Source organism: Phoca vitulina, unplaced genomic scaffold, assembly GCF_004348235.1.
Source record: "Phoca vitulina isolate PV1807 unplaced genomic scaffold, GSC_HSeal_1.0 scaffold13, whole genome shotgun sequence".
Lineage (NCBI taxonomy): Eukaryota > Metazoa > Chordata > Mammalia > Carnivora > Phocidae > Phoca > Phoca vitulina.
In genome coordinates this window covers 33,248,512-33,268,225 of record NW_022589716.1, presented here as the reverse complement: position 1 = coordinate 33,268,225, position 19,714 = coordinate 33,248,512, and the positions used below count along the sequence as shown (strand labels likewise).

Sequence of the window (19,714 nt, the reverse complement as noted above, 5' to 3'; positions counted from 1 at the left end):
AGGATTAATAGACTACCAACCCTTTTTGCAACTCTGAGCTTTATGGTTAAATACTTCTCAAATTGACTACTACAGGCAGTTCAATTGCTTGCTTATACACACTCTATAATGTGTGTGTGTGTCTATGTGTATAATTTCTTGGTATGTAAATTTATTTGTGTATAAATTTGAGTGTGTGTGAATTTATATATGTATAGAGAGTCCCATAACAAACTATCATATAATCAAACTGTCTTCAACTTTATAAAAGCAGAATACATCTTTCCACTTAGATTTACAATTTATCCTGTAAGCAAGATATTACCCAAATATGAAAAAAAAGGTAAAGATCATATAACAAATTAAAATCTATTTAGTTTTTAAAAATAAACTGTTTGCAGGAGGGGAAGAATGAAGGGGGGAGTCAGAGGGGGAGACGAACCATGAGAGACTATGGACTCTGAGAAACAAACTGAGGGTTCTAGAGGGGAGGGGCGTGGGAGGATGGGTTAGCCTGGTGATGGGTATTAAAGAGGGCACGTACTGCATGGAGCACTGGGTGTTATACGCAAACAATGAATCATGGAACACTACATCAAAAACTAATGATGTAATGTATGGTGATTAACATAACATAATAATTTAAAAAATAAATAAATATGAAAAAAAAAAAAACTGTTTTAAAGGCTTAATGGCACAAAAACTCGAAGTAACATTTGCAGCATGATGTAATTGCTACTTACAGGCAAACTGAAGCTTTGCTTCTCTGCTAACAATTGTTCCAAATGAGTTTGTTGCTATGCACTGGTACGTTCCAGCATCTTGGGTTTTATTGGGGTTATTGATCAACAAGCTGCCTTCAACAACACGGTAGCGGAAATCCACACCAATGTCAACATCTGTTCCATTTAATTTCCACCTATAGTATAGAAATGCCAGTAGATAAAGCCTTGTAATATTAATCAATATTTCTGAATCATCTAAATTATATAAAAACTATAAATAGCAGGAAATACCATCTGTGACTTTTTTAACCGTGGCAAAAAAAAAAAAAAAAAAAAAAGAAGAAATGCTCTACCCAGCAATGGTGACAACTTAAGTGCTACGGAAAGAGCATGTCTTTTACAGTAAACAATGATATTAAAATTTTAACACCTCCTTTTGTGGTTAATCTGATACTACACACACTTCACTTTTTTTTTTTTTTTAATCCCCATAGCATCTTGTACAACTTTCTTCAAAGAGGGCTCCTCAGGGTGCCTGGGTGGCTCAGTTGGTTAAGCGACTGCCTTCGGCTCAGGTCATGATCCTGGAGTCCCGGGATCGAGTCCCGCATCAGGCTCCCTGCTCGACAGGGAGTCTGCTTCTCCCTCTGATCCTCCCCCATCTCATGCTCTCTCTCTGTCTCATTCTCTCTCTCAAATAAATCAATAAAATCTTAAAAAAAAAAAAAAAAAAAAAAAAAGAGGGCTCCTCAGCAAAAGTCCTTTTTCTAGTTTGAAGCTAATCTTTTTTTTTCCCCCTCCTAGTTTATAGTTATTCTTTAAATGGGTCTATACAGATGACAGAATACACCACTTTCAGGTAGATTGCTGAGTATTTGATGGAATTGCAGCAGAGTTGCTTTGATTTGGTCCTTAGTATGACTGAAATGGCAGACTGTAAAGCAGAGGAACTCTATTGATCTAAAGCTGTCTTAGGGACCAAACTAGTCTTAACCATGGATCACTTTGAAGATCTTAGCCAATGGCACTGAAACATCAATCAACCATCCCAGTAAACTGCAGATCAGGCCATTAGGTAACAGAGGCAAAGAGTTTTGTCGTTCTATTTGTTTACTTGAATCATCTATTGTATCTGACTCTAGTGTTTGGCCCTATAAATAAATTTTACTGGGACTCACGCATTTAAACAGTAAAGCTTTACTAACAAGATCTACTTCTTTTTCTTTTTTCTTTTTTTTCTCTTTTTTTGCAGCCAATAACATTCCAAAAAGAGCTTATTTTAACCAAATTGTCTTCCTTTGAATACTTAGGAACTTTTGAGCTAATACAATTCAATGGCTATGTATCTTATTTTTTTCTCCCCTTCCCTCCCAAATTCTACACAAATATCATAGTTGAAACTTCTGAAATATCAGCAGTCTCACAGTACCATTCATCACATTGGGAGACCAAAAAATAAGGAAACACTGAAGCACAAAGGAAATTGATAAGAAACAATAACAGGACTAAGAATGAGAGACTTTCATTTTTATCTCCTTCAATCAGTAAAAAACAAAAGCCATTTAAAATGTATTTGTGTACATACACGCGCATTGTGCATCCTCTCATAAATTCTGGAGTACTATGGCTGGTGTGTACAGTGTAAAAGGATTTAAATGAAAAAATGCAATACAGTTTGTTTCAAGATTTTGGATATTTGGTATCCACAAAAGCAGAAGCTTAAGGATGATCCTTTTCTTTCTGTCAAGATCTCTCTCACACTTCAAGGTCAATTTTAAGTCATACCTCTTCCAATGAAGTATTTTTCAATATTCCTAGTCAAAAAAAATTTTTTTTTTAAAGATTTTATTTATTTATTTGACAGAGAGAGACACAGTGAGAGAGGGAACACAAGCAGGGGGAGTGGGAGAGGGAGAAGCAGGTTTCCTGCTGAGCAGGGAGCCCAATGCGGGGCTTGATCGCAGGACCCTGGGATCATGACCTGAGCCAAAGGCAGACGCTTAAGGACTGAACCACCCAGGCACCCCATTCCTAGTCAAAATTAATCGAAGTTTTCCACAATCTCCTATAGGATTCTCTCTGCTCTATTATGTAGGAATTCTGCCTTCACTGTAGATAATTTGCATAGATCACTTTTGTATTGTCCCTTCAGCAGTCTAGACCTTGACACTTTCTTGCGCTCAATAAATGCCTGTGGAACCTGACTAAATATTTTACTTCTCTGCTGTATATTTTAGCTTTGAGCATAAACAGTTTATGAAGCATTCTAGCCCACTACAGCATGGTGGTGTATGTTTGTTCACATCTATGTCTTTGAAATGTAAAAATGTAGAGACATGAGGGGCAGGAAAGGTAGGTCAAAATCACAAAATGGGACATAGCTCTTTATGTGTTTGTTTATAAGAAGATGGGTATTAGAAACGGACATTGTTTTTAAGCTTGACAGTAATTCTGTGTTCTGACACAGACATGAAAGTAATAAGCAATAAAAGGAGAAAGCCAGGTTCTATTTTAGCAGGTCTATATGAACATGAATCTCTAGAAATGACTGCCTGCCCTGGACATTTTTTTTTTTTTTTTGAGTGAGCTGATTACGTCTTGGCTTTAACTCTCACTTCAAATGATAGTAGAGCAATTTAATATGACAAATCTAAGAACTCAAAGAGGAAATTGCAATATAATGTGAGCTGCAAGCAGAATGTGGAATTTAGAAATGGACCATGTGAGCCTTTTTAGAAAAGTGGTTGTGGGGATAATGAGAACACCTCTGTAGGTTTGTCTACACTAGTCATCTCAACCTAAATGCTCTGCAGAAAGTCCTTTAATCTATTTTATTGCCTGCCTTTACATACAAATAGCAAAGGGAAAGGGATTATTTAGAAAATAAAGTGCTTGCTGTGAAATGCAGTTGAGACTAGATTACAAAGCACTATACCCAGTTTTATTGCAATGCAGTCAGTGTTCATTCCCACTGAATGTGGATTGCACTGAATTCCTTATCCTATCCCATACTGGAACACTCTTGAAAAATCAGTTTATTTTCAATGTTTGAGTCATCTTTTAACTACTGGTAATAGAGACAATGCCCATGTGGAGCAAAGAGAGATTTTCCCTGGGGTCAGGACAAATTAGTTAGTCTCATAAACTGATTTCTGAATCACTTGGGGAACCATAACTCAACTCTTTCCAGAGAGTCAGGTTGTGCCCAACTAAACACTGACACTATGAAGTTCTGGGAGGTACAATTTTCCAGACTTTGCTGGGAAGCTATCTATAGAATTTGTTGTAATAAACCCCTCTTTCTTTGTTCACGGTCTCAACTTTTGCATGGAAGAATGGGCAAGACCTTTGTGACTTGGAATTTGTTGTTTATAAACTAAGTTGAACACAAACCTCACAGCAAAAGTACTCCAGCTAAGTACTTGAATGTCCATTCTGTCTGGAAAGGGAAGCTGAGTGCAATAAGTAATGTCACAAGTCTTTAAGAAACTCTAATACAAGGAAAGTTGGCAAAAGTCAACACTTTTTAAATTTTTCTGGGTCTAGGTCAATCCTTTCAAAGTTGAGGGGCAGGAAACAATGAAAAGAGAAGGCTCAGTTGAGGGAATAAACACAAAGAAGAGAGGTCAGTTGTGGTGTTTGAGGAAAAACCTAATGCTGAAAATCCCCATGGAGAGTTCACCTTGAATTTCTCCTACTTGTTTGTCCTCCTCAAAGTCAGCCTGAGCACTGAAAAAGTGTAGCCAGACAGATGTTTGAAAATACCTCTCTCTCCATTCTATCCCTTACTCTTTCCTTCAACAAGAGGGAGTTTTTAGCTCCTAGGTAGCAACTGGCTATTATGTTACAGAGAAACTGCCAAAGGTATAAAGGAAAACACAGTACCCTGCAACCAACTGCTGGTGCATTTGATTAAAAGTTTTCTTCTCAGCTTTTCCAGGCAATCTTTAAAAACATAATAGGTTTCTGTTCCACTGCTTATTTTAAATAACAAAGCAGGCCCCTGTATCTTGAAACACAATGTTATAAAAGCAATGTTAATTAAAGGTCACAGTTTCCGGGGGGCGGGGAAAACGAAGCAGCAACTTGCCAAATTCTGCTGCAAAATTTGTTTTCATTTATGGCTAACATCTGAACTTACACTTGGCTCTGTACTAAAAAATAGGCCCATTTAACTCATTATTTATGTATGTAGGAACCTTTGCCTCTTGCATTTATCTTTTACTATATAACACATCTTAAAATATCTGATTTAACCTTGAATTCAACATATTCTAGGGAGAATAAGTGCACATTCTGGTTTGCCCAGGACAGTGCTAGTTTTATACCTGCTCTCCTAGAATAATTATTAACAGTGGCCTTTTACTCTCAGAACTGTCCTGGTTTGAATGATAAATTATATATCCATTAGAGAGGGTTTTCCTTTCTTTCCTGTCCTTCCTTTCTTCCTTTCTTTTTCTTTCTTTCTTTTCTTTTTCTTTCTTTTTCTTTCTTCCTTCCTTCCTTCCTTCCTTCCTTCCTTCCTTCCTTTCTTTTCTTTCTTTCAGTAATGCACTTCCTTTGGCAAAATATCCATATAGCAAAACGTCATTTGCCCTCCAGATTCAGTTAAGTATCTCTTTTTCTATGAAACTTTCCCTGTTATCGTCCCCTTGCATCCTGAAGTAGACTTTCCTCCAGGATGCCCTAGAACTTGGACATCCTTTCCAGCACTGATAGCACAATTCTTACAGAAGAGCACTGCAGCTACCTTCACCACTTCTCGGCAGTGCTCCAAAGCACACTACTTGAACATGCAGTTTATTAATCTTTGAGTACCTAAAACCTAGGGTGATGTCCGGTAATAGAGTGGTTTAATACAGTGGCTTAATATAGTGGTTCAAATACCTTTCGTGGACCACATGTTTTTCAGAATCCTAATCCATACCCCAATTCAAAGGAGAGCTGCTATGGTGGACTCTTGGGTAGAAACTCTACAATTACTCACTGCGGGTAATTGCTGAGCCAGTTCCACGCACCTAGAATTCATAGTTTGAAAAACACTGGGTGGAGTAATGAATGATGATATAGTTGGTGAATGAATGAATGGGCACAAAAGTTAAATTCTAAAATAATTTCTACTACACTAATACTACCATCCTTTAACTTGTATCAGATGTCCTTTGCCTTCTGCCAATTTACAAACTAAATATCTCAGGTCATATCCCACTTCTGTGGATCCTTAATGATCCAATCTCTTCCTCCCCTAAGCTATGACATATGTTATCTATTATTTTGGTTTTTACACCCTATTATATATTATTAGCTTAAAGTCTTATCATTAAATGTGAATAGAGGCAAAATCATATTTATAAGATATATGGAGTCACGTCTCTGTGTGGCCCAACAAACATTCACCAGACATTTACTTTTTTATCTTTCTGTGAATTTCACACTTTCCCTTTGGAGTCCCAAGACCCCTACCCCGCCCTTCTCCTTAGTTCAGAATGACATATATACCATATTTTTGCCTGTCTTTGGAATTTCATGTCTGTGTAGATTCCTCATACATATGAATTTAAATTTGATTTTCTCTTGTTAATCTGCCTCGTGTAAATTTAATTCTTAGTCCAGCTAGAAGAATCTTGGACAGAAGAAAATTTCATCCTCCCTAACATTATAAAGAATCACAAGACAATAAAGATCTGTGTCTAAGAAAAGTAATGTTACTTTTAAAGTCTTCATTTCTGCTTTGATTCTAGTGACTCCCTTCTCAATGATTAATTATAATCTCTAACTTTCCTTTTTTCTTTCCCTTGATTTTATGATTTTATCAAGTATGTTGGTATCCTTAAACAACTGTTCCATCTTACCTGCTCTTGAACTTTATAAATATGGAATTATACTAGTCTTTTGTGACTTGCTTTGTTTGCTGAAAATTATGTTCCTGTGATCCATCATGTTGCAGCTGTAATTCATCATTTTCACTACTGCATGGGGTTACCTTGTATGAACATACCAGGTTATATTTATTTATATTATATTGAATTTAGTTTTCTAAATTTCTGCTAATCTGCTAGGTTTGCAAGAATGTGTCATTTTAGTTTTAATTTGTATATTTCTGCTCACTAATGACACTGACAATCTTTCTACCTATTAAATGGATATGTGATATTCCTTTTCTTAGAAGTACCTAATCAAGTCTTTTGGTAATGTTTCTACTAGGATACTAAAAGAAAGTTTTTTACTTTTTGATTTGTGAGGATTTAAAAAATATTTTTGGATATTATTTCTTTGCCAATGACATGTATTAAAAATATCTTCTCCCAGTTGGAAGCTTGAAATTTTACTCATCTCAGTATTTCTGTTGAACAGAAGTTCTTAACGTTAATGAAGTTAAATATTTTCTTTTCTGATTTGTGTTTTTTCTGTCATATTTGAGAAATATTTCCTTCTCTCCAAAGTCATAGATATGTATGCCTATCTTCTTTTAAAACTGTGTATGTCACATGTAGGCCTTCTAGTCACCTGAAATTGGTCTTTGTGTATGTGGTCAGGGAGGGGTCAAATTTTATTTCACTTTTTTTAACCACGTGTATGAATCCATTGTGCAGTATATCTTTTTAAAATTTATTTCTATTATTGTCATTACTTCTAATTTTTCTTTATCTCCACAAGACAGTCTATATTGTTATTATTTTTATTGTTTAGTATAATTACAATTGATTTTAATGTGGAAATATTAACCTTCACCATTTGCTTTACTATCATTTGTTCTTGTATCTCAGATACTTTACCTGGGATCATTTTTATTTTGTTTCAATTATATCTTTTTAAAATTTTCTTTAGTAAGTGTGTCTGCTGGAGTCAAATTTTATTTTTTTAAAAGGACTTTATTTATTTGAGAGAGTGAGAGAGAGAGGAGCGGGGGGGGGGGGGGGGGGGGGGGAAGCAGGCCCCCCTCTGGGGAGGGAGCCCCACACAGGGTTTAATCTCAGGACCTTGGCAAGGAGCCCGATGTGGGACTCCATCCCTGGATCCTGGGATCACAACCAGAGCCAAAGGCAGACGCTTAACTGACTGAGCCACCCAGGCACCCTTGCTCGAGTCAAACTTTAGTTTCTGAATGCCTGAGAACACACTTATTTTGTTCTCCTAAAAAATATTTCTGCTATATTGAAATTTGACAGTTAAATCTCTCTCAGCATATCAAAGATTCTGTCTTCCATCTTGATTTTTTGTTACTATTGAGAAGTCAGTTGCTGGTCTGCCATCTATTTGAAGGTTATCTATATTATAAGCTTGACTATTTTTATGATTGTGTCTTTAACCTGGGTGTTCTGCTGTTTCACTATAATAATTGTAGATGAGGCTTTATTTTTATTTGTACTCCTTGAAATTCATTTGGCTACCTAAATATATAGCTTGGAATTTATTTTATTTTTTAACTTTTTTTTAAAAAAGATTTTATTTTTAGGTAATCTGTACGTGGACCCAACATGGGGCTGGAACTCACGACCCCGAAATAAAGTGTTGCATGTTCCACTGACTGAGCCCTCCAGGCACTCTTATAGCATGGAATTTTTATTTAGCTTTGGAAAATTCTTAACCTCCTCTTAAAATATTACCTCTGCCTCATTCTCCCTTGCCTTTCCTTATGGAACTTTGATTAAACACATATAAACATTTTCTATTAATCTCTTTTTTTTGGCTTTCTCTTTCTCTCCCTCTCTCTCTCCCTCCTCCTCCTCTCTCACTCTCCCTTTGCTTCTCTTTCTCTATTTCTGCTGCCTTTGATTTCTTCAGATATACCTGGCAATTTACTAATTCTTTCAGCTGTGTCTCATCTTCTATTAAAACCACTTAGCACCAAAGTTTGAAATAGGCAATTACTTTTGTTTTACAATTCTTTGGGGAGGCAAGCTTATTTTTTGTTACAGGCACTCTAAGTACATAGCCTTTAGGTCCCAGGTCTATTCTAGGAGGTATTCTCATGTTAGACTCTCCTCTTGTTTGACTCTAGGCTACAAAACCCAAGGCTCTAGTTCACATAGTTCATCAAGGTGAAAACTGCTTTTAGGGGGTCAGTTTTCTTCTCTGGGTTCCCAACCCACTTATTTTTTGACTTCCGAGTACTTCTTACTATGATACCAGTTTGTTGATGCATCTGTTAAAAGTGATTTAAAAATATGTTAAGAAATAGTTAGGCTTTCAGTGAGGGGGTCAAATAGGATATTTAATGCCTAGGACAGCCAGAAACAGAAGTTGGGCACTAAACATTTCATGAACACAATGATCTCTTTAGTGTCTCAGGGTATCCTACGATGCGTGTCTCAAAGATCTTTATGTAATTAGTACTCTGTAAGTACTTGTCAGTTTTAATAACAGGACTTGTATGCACGGGAACATATGATTTAAATTAACGAACCTGATATGCGGTTTTGGATTCCCTTTAACTTCACAGTTGAGCTTCACCTTTTTCTCCTCAGAATTCAAAGGGAACATCACATGACTTGGTTCTTGAATAAAAACAGGGCCATGCAGTGTGTAGTCATCTGAAATGAGAGGAGATAATGCCCAAAAATGAAGAACATCTTCCAAATACGAACAATAACAGGGAACAACTAACAAAATGAAAATAAGAGTGGTAAAATAACAACAACAAAAAAATAACGAAAAAAAATAACAACAGATTTAGTTTCAGCCTTTAGGTGAAATTTCCCACTGAAGACTAATCCTTCATAGATTATAATGAAGTGGAGACACAGACTCTCCTATTTCATATTGACAACTTATTTTTATTAACAATTTCCAGAATGCTTGACATTCCCTTTCCTTTCCTTATTGTCCCATCTGCCTTTTGCTCACCCTTTTACTTTGGTTACATTTTGTGCCTTCTACAGCTCTTGTGCTGCTGTCATCCTGGGAGACCGTCTCATGTCACAAAGTCAAAAATTTCTCTGCTCTGTAATGGGATAATATAATTGGAAACAAGCAATGATGATTTCATAAATACATTAATAATGGGAAACATCTCTGTACTGCTAAAATATGTATAAAAGTTTCTTAAATTGTCTATGTAAGTGAAGAACAACCTAGAGTCATGATTCTCAAATTACCCGGTAAATGACCAGCTTGTTTTTTTCCCCAGCCTATTAGGGATCCATACGAGGGTATGTTTGTGTAAATAACATACAGCTGGAACCCTGTGACTCAGCACACAAATTCAGTAACACCCAAACTAGTCTATAGCTAGTTCAATGATACTTGAGTATACAACGATGTATGAGTTTCTAAATGCTTTCTCTCAATTAACAGTGACTAGATGTATGAAATTTACTTTACCACAAAATAGCAATAAAGTTTATTTTTTTATTATTATTTATTTTATTTTATTTTTTTTTAAAGATTTTATTTATTTGACAGAGAGAGACACAGCGAGAGAGGGAACACAAGCAGGGGGAGTGGGAGAGGGAGAAGCAGGCTTCCCGCTGAGCAGGGAGCCCGATGTGGGGCTCGATCCCAGGACCCTGGGATCACGACCTGAGCCGAAGGCAGACGCTTAACGACTGAGCCACCCAGGCGCCCCATCAATAAAGTTTAAAGACTGGAATAATCTACAAACCAAACTTGAAGTAGCAGTATAGAGTACATGTTTCTAGAGTATACAACATAATAAAGATTAGTCAAAATGCATCTCACCACCTATGCCCATGAAAGTGATTTTCATTCTTCAAAATCCAGTTCAAGTTCTTTTTCTTTTTTTATCTTAGAAAGTTTTTCTCGACCTTTATCTTCTTTGTTTAGCCACATGATTCTTCAATTATATCTCCCTCTAGCCACTTAGCTTTTTCTATCAAGTGTATCTGTACCTTGCTTTTTCCTGCTTTGGACAGTAAGCTCCTTGAGAGCATGATGTATCGTACACATTTTGGTATGTTCTGATACCAATACCAAGTACAGCAGCTTATACATAGAAGATCATTATAAGGATTTGTTCTATTTGTGTGTAATTTTTAATGTATTCAATCAGCTGACGTAGGCATTGCCTGATGAATTTCCAGAGAGAAGGGCCAGTGGCTATGATATAAAATAATACTGAATATCAACCTGGAGCTGACAATCCACTCCCTGCTTAGGTGTGATTATTTTGAAGAGTGTGAATTGTGACTGCTATCCTGGAAAACCTTTATAACCAGCCTTTGTTGATAGGTGATAAGATGAGAGTAAATTCATGCAGATGTATCAGGACTGAGGAAAAAGAATAAAGCTGGTTTGGGAATCTTGGTGAAGGACAGGAAGTAAGGTAATTTCTTTTGAGGCTTATAACCCAGGCTTAAAAACATCCATATGTTGAGGCTTGGATAGAAGAAAATGTAAGGAGACAAGATGACAAAACAGAATTCTATTTTATTATAGAGGAGTAAGGACAGCCAATGACCTCGTGGTAAGAAAAACAGGATGTGAATTCAGAAAAACCATGAACTGAGATTCAATGCCTTGGGTCAACTACTAAATCCATGACCTAGCTCTCCATCACTTAGTCTCTCTAGCCCTCAATTTTCTCATCTCTAAAATAATAGGATTGGACTAGGTCAGTGGTTCTATACTGGTTAAGAATGGGAAAGAATCCCTGAATATTTGCCCATGAACTTACATGCACATACATGTGAAATTTGCATTCAAAGATGACACGAATTATATTACCACCACCATCCTCTCTCCTTACTCGATGTATAAAATCTCACATTAATGAGACTTAAACAAAGAAAACAGGATCTGCCAAAGAACTCAAAAGCATAGAATGAAAATACATAAACATCTATTTTTTTTAACACTCATAGTTTAAAGCCAGATACTTCAAAATCCGGATATTTACATTTCAGATTTTCAACAATTATATAGATAGTTTCAAAACAAATTTAAACAGTGGTCAAGGATTAGCTCAATTCAAATGTGAAGAATAATGTGAATTTTTGGCATATCTATTTAAGTAACAAATGTTACTCATCAAGATCACTAACATAGCAGCACACTTGGTGGATTTTTCTCTAAGAGAGAAATATTTCTATTGTTGTCCCAATTCCACAATTATGTGTGTGTATATATATATAATATCAATCATCTCAATTCATTGGTGTTCCCTGATTTGAATTTCATACGGAAATACACAGTCTATTACTAGTAATTCCAAATAAGAATAAAACATAATAATGATTATCCAGGATGCAGCTGAGAGGCTGTGGATTAACATCTGTACTATTTCTCAATGTATCCATGCCATATTTAAATAACAAAAATGGTATTTTTTTCTGTGTATTTTGTAACAAGAATTGATAATAACGATGCTTCGCATTCACTATAAATAACACATTTCATCCAAAGTTTTTATTTTCTCTTGGTTAACCAAGCTTGCTGCCTATAAATTAACATTAGCATAAAGGGAATGGTATTTCAGTTTTCATCCAAGGAAATCCACAGCCTTTCAAACATGAGCTGTTTGGTTTAAAAAAGATGGAGGGAGAGATTTTAGAAAGTTTAGCAATGCAGGTGTAGAAAACAGACAACCTAACTTTAAAAACTTTAGCCTAGAGTTACTACACTAACATTTTTGACCAAAAAAAAAAAAAAAAAGAGTTAAAGGGTTGCTTTGTTTCTCTCAAACCTTGAGGAAGCTGGATGAAACAGAGTCCTCAGAATGAATTCTTAGATGAAACATGGAGGGAGGCATCAAGTAAGTTTGTTCTATCTTTGTGTAGTAGTGACAAAGTGACTTTCAAGTGTCTTGAAGGCTTGAAGGTACATATAAAACACTTTGCATTTGCCATTTGTAAAGCCTAGAAGATAAAGTTCACCCTTTTCTCTGTCACGGTAACTTGTTCTATGTAATCAGAGGGGTAGCCATGATTTTCAGCCTAGAGAAGTAAAGGAGCATCTCAGAAAATGACAAAGGACAAGGTTTTAATAAGCCAGTATGTTTCAAAGTTAGACCGTTGACCACCTGCATTGTAATCATATCATGCAAGGATTGAGCAAGTACAGAGCTTATTTTTCTAAATCCCAGTCCAGACTGACTGCACCAGAAAAATCCAGGGTCCATGAATTTGTCTTTAACCTAATTGAATCTGGGTGATTCTTTTGCACACTAAAATTTTAAAACTACTAACACAGATCCTTTTGTTCCTAGCTCTCCATTTCCTAAGAGCAGAACATCAACCAACACCGGCTTTAGACACATTCCTAAACTTTCTCTGTTGGGCAAAGTCAAACCAATTTATCTTTGCTTGATAACATTTAGAGAAGGACTTTTTAGCACATGTTTGGACTAACAGCTGAGAGTCAAGCAGACAGGAACAGAAAACGATAAAACTAACTCACACAAAGAAAATGGATGAATTTGGGTGGGAGGATGGGTTAGCCTGGTGATGGGCATTAAAGAGGGCACGTTCTGCATGGAGCACTGGGTGTTATACGCAAATAATGAATCATGGAACACTACATCAAAAACTAATGATGTAATGTTTGGTGATTAACATAATAATAAAAAAAGAAAAAAAAGAAAATGGATGGATTTGTAAAGGTACAGGACTTACGCTGAAACTAAGCCAACATTTCCTTAGAATACTCACAGTGAATGCCAGCAGCTAAATGTGAGAACCCCCCAAGGGTTCTATGTGACAAAGAAGAGGCACTGATGTGACAAAGCAAAGGCATCCCCAGGGTGACACAATAATCCACTGACCTATAGCGATAACTTACCCTCACTTGATATACATTACATTCTTGTTGTAACCACTACCCTTTGATTATAAGAAATGAACCTCATTTAAGTGACAGGATGTTCGGATTGATGTTTTAACTTGTGGATTCCCAAAAGGGTGAAAAATCATCCCAATGACTCACTTAGCTTGGAGAAGTTAGGGCAATGGACTCACATTATTATCAGGGATCTCTCAGGGGAGCAGCAAGCAATTATTTTTCATCCTCCTGGAAATTCTTGAAAATCATGGTTAAGAGAAAAAGAGAGGAGTCAGGTTGCCAATAGCCCAGATACAGTCTTTCAAATTCCAGATCATTGATCCTAGCCCCAGCCTAGGGGATTTAGTGCAGAAGCTAATACTGGTACATCATGATTTCCTGGGTTCCCCTCTGCTTGGAAACTATCTGCCAGTTGGTCACTAGCCTACTTCTACAATACTACCTGCATTCCCTCAAGTTCCATATCACAGAAATTCTCATGGACTAGTTTCTGAGTAAACCACATATTTGTAAAAAGAAGAGAGAAAACCTAAACTTAGGAAAGCTCCCTCTCATGTTTCAACAAAGCCTGGGAAACCTTTGGGTTTTCAGAAAAGAGTAGAAATTTCATGACCAGAAATTTATTTAGGTTAAAGGTCAGACTACCCTTAAACTTTCTCCCCCTTTGTTCATCAAATACTTAAAGTTATTGGAAAACACTGTTCTTAACAAATGATTCTCAAACTCCTTTCCCCATTTGATTCTTTTCTTTTTAAAATCTATTTTTGGGGGGAGACAAAAATCAATGTTTGTCAGCCAATTTCTTCTTGCTTCCTCCTGTAAATGTTCCAGAAACAAAATGTAGTGTCAGGGCTACTCTTAAAATGTTTGGAGTACTGAAAGAGATGCATAGAATTGTAGAACTTTAGATTTAAAGAGATTATTTAATCTTGAATGTATTTTCCCAGGTCACAGACTAAAAATGTACTGTATCTGTAATGGAAACAAAAATGACTTTTACCTAAAAATAAAATTACCCTCTAAGAAATACAGTAATAAAACACCTTTCCACAGTTAGGTGTCAGTTATTTCATCTGCAGCTTTGGAAAATCAATGATATTACTGTTTTTTTTTTTTTAATTAATTGGGCCCATTTTGACATCTCCCCAAATTTCTCCCCTAGGCAAGCAAAATGCTGCTCAGTTAGGCTACCAGAAGCCAGATTAGGAAAAGAAATGGGAATGGATGGGGGTGGCCTGAGTTTTTCTGAGACCGAGAAGAGAAAACTATGACTGAATCTCAGGTGATCGTGTACTCAAGGAAGCAAAGCAGAGGCCCATGTATCAAGTACAGTGGAGCAAGTGTAGAGTGTAATCTCCATTCCAAGCGCAAGGTCAGGAAAAGACAACATGCATAAAGAAACAAGCTAGTGGGTAGGATGACTTGGAAAAGTCCACTAATGCTAAATGTAGATCTTTTTTTAATAGGGCATCTGTAAACAATCCTAAAAGGTAGCCAGTAAAGGAAGGAAAGGCATTAAAGGCCTGAGCCATATCAGACAGCTGGTAGGATCTCAAGATAAATATTTCATAGAAAGCAACTTAGCAAAAAAAAAAAAAAAAAAAAAAAAAATCAAGCTATGCCTAAACTTATTTCTCCAAGTGTGGTCTAGAAACCTCCTGCATCAATATCACCTTACCTGGTGGTGCTTGATGAAAGGTAGATTTTTGAGCCCCTGCCAGACCTACTAGATTTTAACTACCAGAGCTCAGCACTGCTGTTCATTATTGTGCATTCTACAGTTTGAAAAGTAGTACCTTAAGTTATGAATCAAGCACAGATGACTTTCAGCCCTAAACCAATTAAGGATACAGATGAAGAAAAACAACCCTGCAGAGTTTTGTTCTATGTGCTAGATCACTCTGTAGCTACCATGTGGGATGGGGTAAAAGGCCACATGTCTCTAGCAAAGCCCTTAGGTCAATGCACTTCTCTTCTGCTGGAAATATTTTTCATCTCTTGCAAACTCAGTGACTCAACTCTGCTGGGAAAGGACAAAAATGCAATACTCTGATTTCATCTTAGAAAACTAAAAATACCAGATTCGATTCTAGTTGTAATTGCTGTGGAGTTCCCAGGTGTTGCACCTGAGGGTTGTTTAGGCCCTTAATCCTAATGGCAGGTATGAAGTGCTGCCACAACAGTCAAGAATCTAGGACTGTGGTATATAGTCAGTCTTCCTATGACATCAAATAGGCTTTTGATTAAACACCTGGTCTTAGGCAGAAACACTTAAATGGCAACAATCTCAATTCAGGAAGTAGACTCTAGGACACCTAATGGGGAACACAAGGGTTTGAGTGTGAGCTCAGAACATGAGCTTGTGGGTTTAGATGGGAGTTACATCTGGGTCACATCTGGAAGCTAGATAGTTTGTTACATTATACATGCACAGAAGCATCCTGATGCAAACAAAAGTGGCTTTGTCATGCTGTATTTTTTACTCTGCATCCTGTGAAGCCCTTGACCATTCAAGAGCATCAATGCTATGTTTGTAATCAGTGTGAACATGTTGCCTTATTGGATTGCAGACCAAAGCCACTTCACCAGGGACAAGGAAGGGGTAGTTCTTCTGCTAAACTGGTTTGTTGGGTGTGCTCCCAGAGTCACGTTTGTATTTTACTTTCTCCCTCTCAGCACTTGCATCAGTAGGGAAGCCCAATGGGAAGAAACATTATTCATTCTGCCACCAGGGTGTTCTAAGAAAGACACACACAGGGTCCACTCTATCGTGCTGGCTGGGAGTCTTCTCCTCCAGCCTTTCTCACAATCATGGAGATTCATTTTGGCTAAGAAACTGTAAGGTCAGCAGCATCTAAGTGGATGAAAATTACTCACAAAATGTATGGACAATCACCTAAGGTAATTCAAAAACAAATGAAATACTCTTAACTGGTTTTCTAGAATATGAGCATTCCTCCAAAATTGTATCATTGATTGTAGAAATGATGACTGGACAGCTGTCAAACTATCATTACAAATACAATTTAGTGTTGTTAGTCTTTATAACATAAATAGCAAGGGATGTTCAAAGGCCCCACACAAGGCCTGTGTGTGACACTAGCCCACACACAGCATTTTTATTGAATAAGGATCTGCTTTGTTCCATTTGCTTGTTCAGTTGAATAGAGCAGAGGCAAAACAAACACGAGAGGAGACAGACATGCCTGCTTAAAGGACAAGATATTTCTTTCATCTGTCCTTGCTTCCACCTTCCTTCTTTTAACCCCCTTTCATGAGCATTTTAAACAGGAAGGAACAGAGAAGTCTGCAGACAGCCGGTATATGTTTGAAGGCAGAAAGTGAAAGAAAGTCCAAATGAGAAATGAACCCTTCTCCTACTCTTTGTTTCCTGCTGAACAGAATAGGCTGTTGTCATCATACATTGTGGCACACATAATGAGGACCTAATTGTATGTAATGCCAGATATTAGAAATGGTGGTGAGGTGTGGGAAGTGTGAGGAGATAGAAGTTGTCTCTGTTGGGGAAAAAAAAAAATCTGCATTGCTGAAGGAAACATTCATAGGGGTGGCAAAGAACAACAAGGGGAAATGGGTCAGCATATCCTACTCTGAACCCTGACTCCAAATCCTAACACATTTCAGGAACAATGGATTCATTACTCCTTTAAATATAAGTACATGGGTCATTCTGACGTCAAGTTCCAGTTATGAAAATAAAGATAAATTTCAACAAATGCAAATATTCTGCAACTCATTTTGAGGCAAAAACTGACCTAAAGGAATGTGAGGCTATATATAGCCTTAGTGTGAATATTGCTAGAGAATTATAAATGTGTTTGATTATGGAGTACTGACCCAGACTCAGCTGGGGATGTTATGTAACACTGGGTATATTTTATGGACCATATTCTGTTTCTAAGCTCAGAAAAATTCTTAATTCTCAAGCATTTCTGACCCAAACAGTTTCTGATCAGAGTGTATTAGCCCATATGATGTGCCAATATCAATAGTGTAGGTAGAGCACATATAGTATGCAAAGTAGACACCATCCTGCCCTCATGGGGTGTGTTTTCTAGGGGGACTGCCAGATGATAATCAGGTAAGTTTATCTTTTACTTAATAAACTTTATTTTTTAGAGCAATTTTAGGTTTACGGAAAAATTGAGCAGAAAGTACATAAAGTTCCCCTATATCCCTTCTCTCCTGCTCACAATGACCTAGTGTGCAGTTAGCTAGGTATGAGCAGGGAAACCTACAACCACCCCAAGAACACAAACAGCTGGAAGAGTCCCCAGGGAGCATGCATGCACCCTTCCCCATAATCGCTGTCCTAAAGTAACTTATAGCTTCATTATAATATATTTACATTGCAGATTTTACTCCTCCCTCTGCCCTGCGCCCACCCAGGGGAAGGCTGCTATGACAGTTCCAACAAGGACCATATAAGGCCAATCTCCCCCTCCCCCAGACACCACCCAGGACCCGTAGGAGGAGTTCCTTAGGTGATTGACTGGAGGCAATCTCAGTCAGACCTTCCTAGCTTTGCCCCATAAACCATGCAAGCATAAAAAGAAAAGACACCCCTAACCTCTAACCCTGGGGGCAGTTGCCACCTCTGGGCCTGCTTGAGTGTGTATTTTCTCTTTAACTGCTATAAATTCTTCCTTACTTAAGAGTTTGGCTCTGCCAAGATGTCCATTGACAGATGAATGGATAAAGAAGATGTGGTATATATATATACAATGGAATATTATGCAGCCATCAAAAGGAATGAGATCTTGCCATTTGCAACGACGTGGATGGAACTGGAGGGTGTTATGCTGAGCAAAATAAGTCAATCAGAGAAAGACATGTATCATATGACCTCACTGATATGAGGAATTCTTAATCTCAGGAAACAAACTGAGGGTTGCTGGAGTGGGGGGTGGGGTGGGAGCTATGGGGTGGCTGAGTGATAGACAATGGGGAGGGTATGTGCTATGGTGAGTACTGTGAATTGTGCAAGACTGTTGAATCACAGACCTGTACCTCTGAAACAAATAATGCAATATATGTTAAGAAAAAAAGAAGAAGAAGAAGAAGATAGCAGGAGGGGGAAGAATGAAGGGGGGAATCGGAGGGGGACACGAACCATGAGAGACGATGGACTCTGAAAAACAAACTGAGGGTTCTAGAGGGGACGGGGGTGGGAGGATGGGTTAGCCTGGTGATGGGTATTGAAGAGGGCACGTTCTGCATGGAGCACTGGGTGTTGTGCACAAACAATGAATCATGGAACACTACATCAAAAACTAATGATGTAATGTATGGTGATTAACATAACAATAAAAAATTAAAAAAAAAAAAGAGTTTGGCTCCGAATTCTTTCTTGACCAAACTCAAGAAAGAAGGTCTGCATGGAAACAAGGAAGGGACCTGATGTTGACAACAATTTCTCCTATTACTAACATCTTGCATTAGTTGAGGTACATTTGTTATAACTGATGAGCCAGGTGATACATTATTACTGAAGTCCATAGTTTACATTAGGGTTCACTCTTTGTGTTGCATAATTCTATGGGTCTCAGTAAATGCTTTATACCATGTATTCACTATCACAGTACCCATAGAATAGTTTACTGGCTCCAGTATAGTTAACTCTTTAATTATTATTCAAATATATCACTATTTACTCCTGATAGCTACTTACTATATTCATACATAAGAATATAGAAAAGCATATGTATGAGAAGTTGGAATGAAATATTTGGGACACTAATTCACTAAATATTATTTCCCTAGTGACATAAGTATATAGTAGATATCTATGGTTTTTGCCTGCCCAGAATCTATCACCTCTCTTTAAGGTAAGAGCATTCCACTTTTTCTTTGGTGAACCAAGTGCCCTAGTTTCTTAACCTAAGTGGTTTGGATAGACTAAAATCCTCTATCTTAGTCAGGAGAAGTAGGTAACTCAGGCTTGGCCAATTAATATTTCATTTTCCTGGAAAATTGATTCTCAAGCATATGATGCACGTTTGGATAAGATTCTATTTCAGGGCTTTTCATAAAACTACTAGAAAAAAATTTCCTTTTATAGTCTAGGATTGCTTGGAGGGAGAAAGCCTGGAGCTTCCAAATGCCTCCACATAGAGAATCTAAAAAAAGAGAATGAACTAACACACCGAAGGAAGCCACTAGGAAACTAAAGAATGGAGGCTGAGTTTCGATGACATCATTTGAGCTTTGGAATCAGGTCTGTTCCAAGCAAGGTTTATCCCTAAGATTCC

At 37.3% G+C, this 19,714-nt stretch overlaps 1 protein-coding gene across 7 annotated transcripts in view; it reads right to left on the bottom strand.

The window, feature by feature from the left end:
* CNTN4 (contactin 4) overlaps positions 1-19,714 on the bottom strand; it is a 913,589-nt gene that overhangs the window by 294,251 nt on the left and 599,624 nt on the right. For all 7 annotated transcript variants that reach the window (XM_032411803.1, XM_032411802.1, XM_032411800.1 and 4 more), the window contains 2 exons: positions 9,112-9,238; positions 723-898 (listed from right to left, as the gene is read on the bottom strand). In XM_032411803.1, the coding sequence (XP_032267694.1) occupies positions 723-898; positions 9,112-9,238 (303 nt within the window). The remainder of the gene's footprint in view (positions 1-722; positions 899-9,111; positions 9,239-19,714) is intronic.